The following is a 3,789-nucleotide window of genomic DNA, read 5'->3' on the forward strand; positions in this document are numbered from 1 at the left end:
GCCAGAAGAGTTGATATCACCACAGGCTATACAGCTGAATGTCAAACAACGGGATCCTTGGATGGTGACCATGAACACTGCTTTGTCATCCGACTCATGACATTTGAAGGAGGGACAGCAAATTCTGGAACAGATGAGAGCTGAGCTGATTGAACTTGCACCACAGCAGGTACAGCAGGTGGAGGCCTTGTTGGGAAGGTATCGGGATGTTTTCGCAAGACACAAGGATGATTTTGAGTACATGACAGCAATCACACACGAGATTCCAACTGGGAGTGGAATAAAAGAGATGTAAATGTACCAGGAGGAGAAAGGCATGCTGACCCAGATGCTACAGAAGGAAGCAATGCGAGTGAGTCACAGCCCCTGGGTTGCCCCCATCGTACTGGTGCAGAAAAAGGACGGGATGTTACAAATCTGTGTGGATTACCGAAAACTCAACACCTGTATGGTACAGGATTCTTATCCGCTGCCGAGGATTGAGAAGTCTGTCTGCTCTGGGAAATGCTAAATACTTCTCCACGTTGGACCTCGCCAGTGGCTACTGGCAAGTACCAATGTCCGAGCAAGACTGAGCCAACACAGCTTTTATACTCCCCATGGGGTTATTCAAGTTTGATTGGATGCCATTCGGACTGGCCAACGCTCCAGGTACATTTCAGTGACTTATGGAGAGGTGTCTGGGAGATTTGAACTTCGAGGCCACTCTGATCTATCTGGATGATATCACTGTCTTCGCTCCCTTGTTTGCAGAACATCTTCGGAGACTAGAACAGGTGTTGAGTCGTCTACAACAGCATGGTCTAAAAGTGAAGACTCAGAAGTGTCAACTGTTTCACACTCAAATTGAGTATCTGGGACACGTTGTCTCTGCAGAAGGAGTGAGACCATCTCGTGCAAAGATTGCTGCAGTGCAAGATTGGCCTACCCCAAAGACTGTGAAAGGCGTGCAGGCCTTCTTAGGACTCACGCGATACTGCAGATGTTTTGTAAAGAACTTTACTCACATTGTGAACCCACTGCTGGAGCTATTGAAAGGGGTACTGTCTAGTGCTAGAAACAGTACTGTACAATGGGGCGAGCAACAAGAGGAAGTATTTCAAGCCCTTAAATTGGCCTTGACAGGGGCACTTGTGCTAGCTAGCCTATGCTGACTTTACACAGCTGTTCATTCTACATACGAATGGGAGTTTGCAGGGGCTTGGAGGAGTGCTGACCCATATTCAGAAAGGAGAAGAACGAGTCATCTCTTATGCCAGTTGATCTCTTCATGATTCAGAGAAGAAGATAACTACAGTTCTTTTAAGCTGGAGTTGTTGGCGTTGATGTGGGATATCATGGAGAACTTTGCTGAATAACTGTCTGGTTTGGAAGTTCACATGCATATGGATAACGATCCGTTGGCTCACCAGGAAAGAGCAAAACTGGAATAACACTCGGTAGCCCGGATGGCGAAGTTTCGTTATAAAATCACCTACAAAAGAGGAGCAGAGAATACTCATGCCGATGTTTTGTCTCGAATGAACTGCAGGGAACCAGGGCCTAACAGTGATGAGGAAATGGAGGCTGAAGAGGTTCCTAGATTCTGAGACTCTGTCAGGATAGTGGCGGCCACACTCGAGCAAGTACAGACAATATCTCAGGCCATAGTGACGTCCGCTCCTCTAGAGTTGCTAATGATAGATTATCTGACCATTGGCCCAGCACACAAGGGATATGAACACTGCTTAGTGATGACAGATCATTTCACGTAATTTGCAGTAGTGACTCCGATGTGAGATCAGATGGCTGAATCCACGGCATACGCCATCTGTAAGAACTTTATCCAGATGTATGGATGTCCAAAGAGCATACACTCGGATCAAGTTGCCTGTTTCCTTGGAAAGGTGATGGAGGAGTTACATCGGTTGTATCAGATCAGGAAGTCTAGGACAACACCCTACCACCCCCAGGGAAACGGGGCCTGTGAGTGGTTTAACCATACTCTGATACAGATGCTAAGGACCTTGGAAGAAGATATGAAGGCCTGAGTTTGTGGCCGAGCTGGTATGGGTGTTTAACAATCGAAAACAGCATCACTGGTTACACGCCTTATACTTTTCTATTTGGTCGACCAGGGAAAGACATTACTGAACTGGAGCTAGAGCCCGAGGAAGACTACCCACGGACGGGGGTGTCCACTTTGGTTCGAGAACATCGACATCGGTTACAGAATTTGCATCGTTTGGTACAAACCAGGCTGCAAGAATTGGAACATCCCAAGACTGCTCCTCTGCGTGGGTCAGCTCTCCAGGCAGGAGACCATGTCCTGGTATGAGAAAGGTGTCCTCGCGATAAGCTGGAATCCTGTTGGGAGAAGACCCCATATTGGGTGAAGCGTAGAGTCAACACTAAGGGACCTGTATATGAAATTCAGCCTGAGGGGGTGGAATAAGCTCCTACTCGCATAGTTCATCAAAACATGCTATGCCCCTGCTTGTCAAAAGATCCTGACCAAGAACAAGAGACACTGGCCGCTTCAAATGAAATTCTGCCAGTTCTTGCTGAAGATGAAGAAGAGGAATCCAATGCCGACGGCTCAGCCGGGGAAAATATAACACCCAGTCCCTGAGCACAACCTACTGTAGTTCATTGGTTCCAGTGGAATCTACTGCTCCTTCTATCCCACGGCACTCCGAATGTTCTACAGCAGGTGTGCCTACTAACAAACAAAATCAGGATCAGTTTGTTTAGAAAATTCCGTAAAGTGACACCATTCTAAAAACTGCAAGGTGCTCAAAACTACATTCAAGAAGTTTATTAACCATGCAGGTGATTCACAGGAATTTTTGGAATCGTCAAAAAAAATGAACATTTAACTTTTTTATTTTAACAAGGGTAACAGGAAAAATTGGACCCCAAAAGTTGTCCAATTTCTCCTGAGTACACTGATACCTCATATGTGCAGGTAAACCACTGATTGGGTGCATGGCAGAGATCGGAAGGGAAGCAGCGCCGTTTTACTTTTCAATGCGAAATTGGCTGGAATTGAGATCGGACGCCATATCGCATTTGGCGAGGCCCTGATGTGCCTAAACAGTGGAAACCCCCCACAATTGACACCATTTTTGAAAGGAGACCCCCTAAGGAACTTATCTAGATGTGTGGTGAGTAGAGTTGAGCGACTTTGGTTGGATCGGGTTTCATGAAACAAAATTTATTTCAGCTGAAACTGGTCCGACTAGGGCAAAAAAAGTCGGAGTTTCGTCGAAACCCGACCCCAATGCAAGTCAATGGGGAATAAAAGTCGGCATTGAGTGGATGAATGTCATCCGCTCAATGCCGACTTTTATTTCCCATTGACTTGCATTGGGGTCGGGTTTCAGACGAAACTCCGACTTTTTTTTGCCCTAGTCGGACCAGTTTCATCTGAAACAAATTTTGCTTCATGAAACCCAATCCGACCAAAGTAGTTCAACTCTAGTGGTGAGCACTTTGAACCCACAAGTGCTTCACAGAAGTTTATAATGTAGAGCCGTAAAAATAAAAAATCATATTTTTTCCACAAAAATAATATTTTCACTCCCAAATTTTTATTTTCCCAAAGGTAGCAGGAGAAATTGGACCCCAAAAGTTGTTGTGCAATTTGTCCTGAGTACGTCGATATCCCATGCTCATGGCAGACGCTTTTTATTGTAAAAAATAGTTTTTGCATCACCATATTTTGAGAGCTGTAATTTTTCCATATTTTGCTCCACAGAGTCATGTCAGGTCTTGTTTTTTGCAGAACAAGTTGACGTTTTTATTGAT

General features: G+C 45.3%; 1 protein-coding gene across 1 annotated transcript; it reads left to right on the forward strand.

The window, feature by feature from the left end:
* The first annotated feature begins 668 nt into the window (after positions 1-668).
* LOC141083642 (uncharacterized) lies at positions 669-1,154 on the forward strand. Its single transcript, XM_073568014.1, has one exon. It carries the CDS (start codon positions 669-671, stop codon positions 1,152-1,154), a length of 486 nt encoding a protein of 161 aa, XP_073424115.1.
* The last annotated feature ends 2,635 nt before the right edge of the window (positions 1,155-3,789 follow it).

Source organism: Dendrobates tinctorius, unplaced genomic scaffold, assembly GCF_039654945.1.
Source record: "Dendrobates tinctorius isolate UK_male_01 unplaced genomic scaffold, ASM3965494v1 ptg000005l, whole genome shotgun sequence".
NCBI classification, from domain to species: domain Eukaryota; kingdom Metazoa; phylum Chordata; class Amphibia; order Anura; family Dendrobatidae; genus Dendrobates; species Dendrobates tinctorius.

Bases quoted from the DNA above. Each gene is read 5' to 3' on its own strand.
- LOC141083642 (XM_073568014.1), top strand. From the start codon at position 669: ATGGAGAGGTGTCTGGGAGATTTGAACTTCGAGGCCACTCTGATCTAT.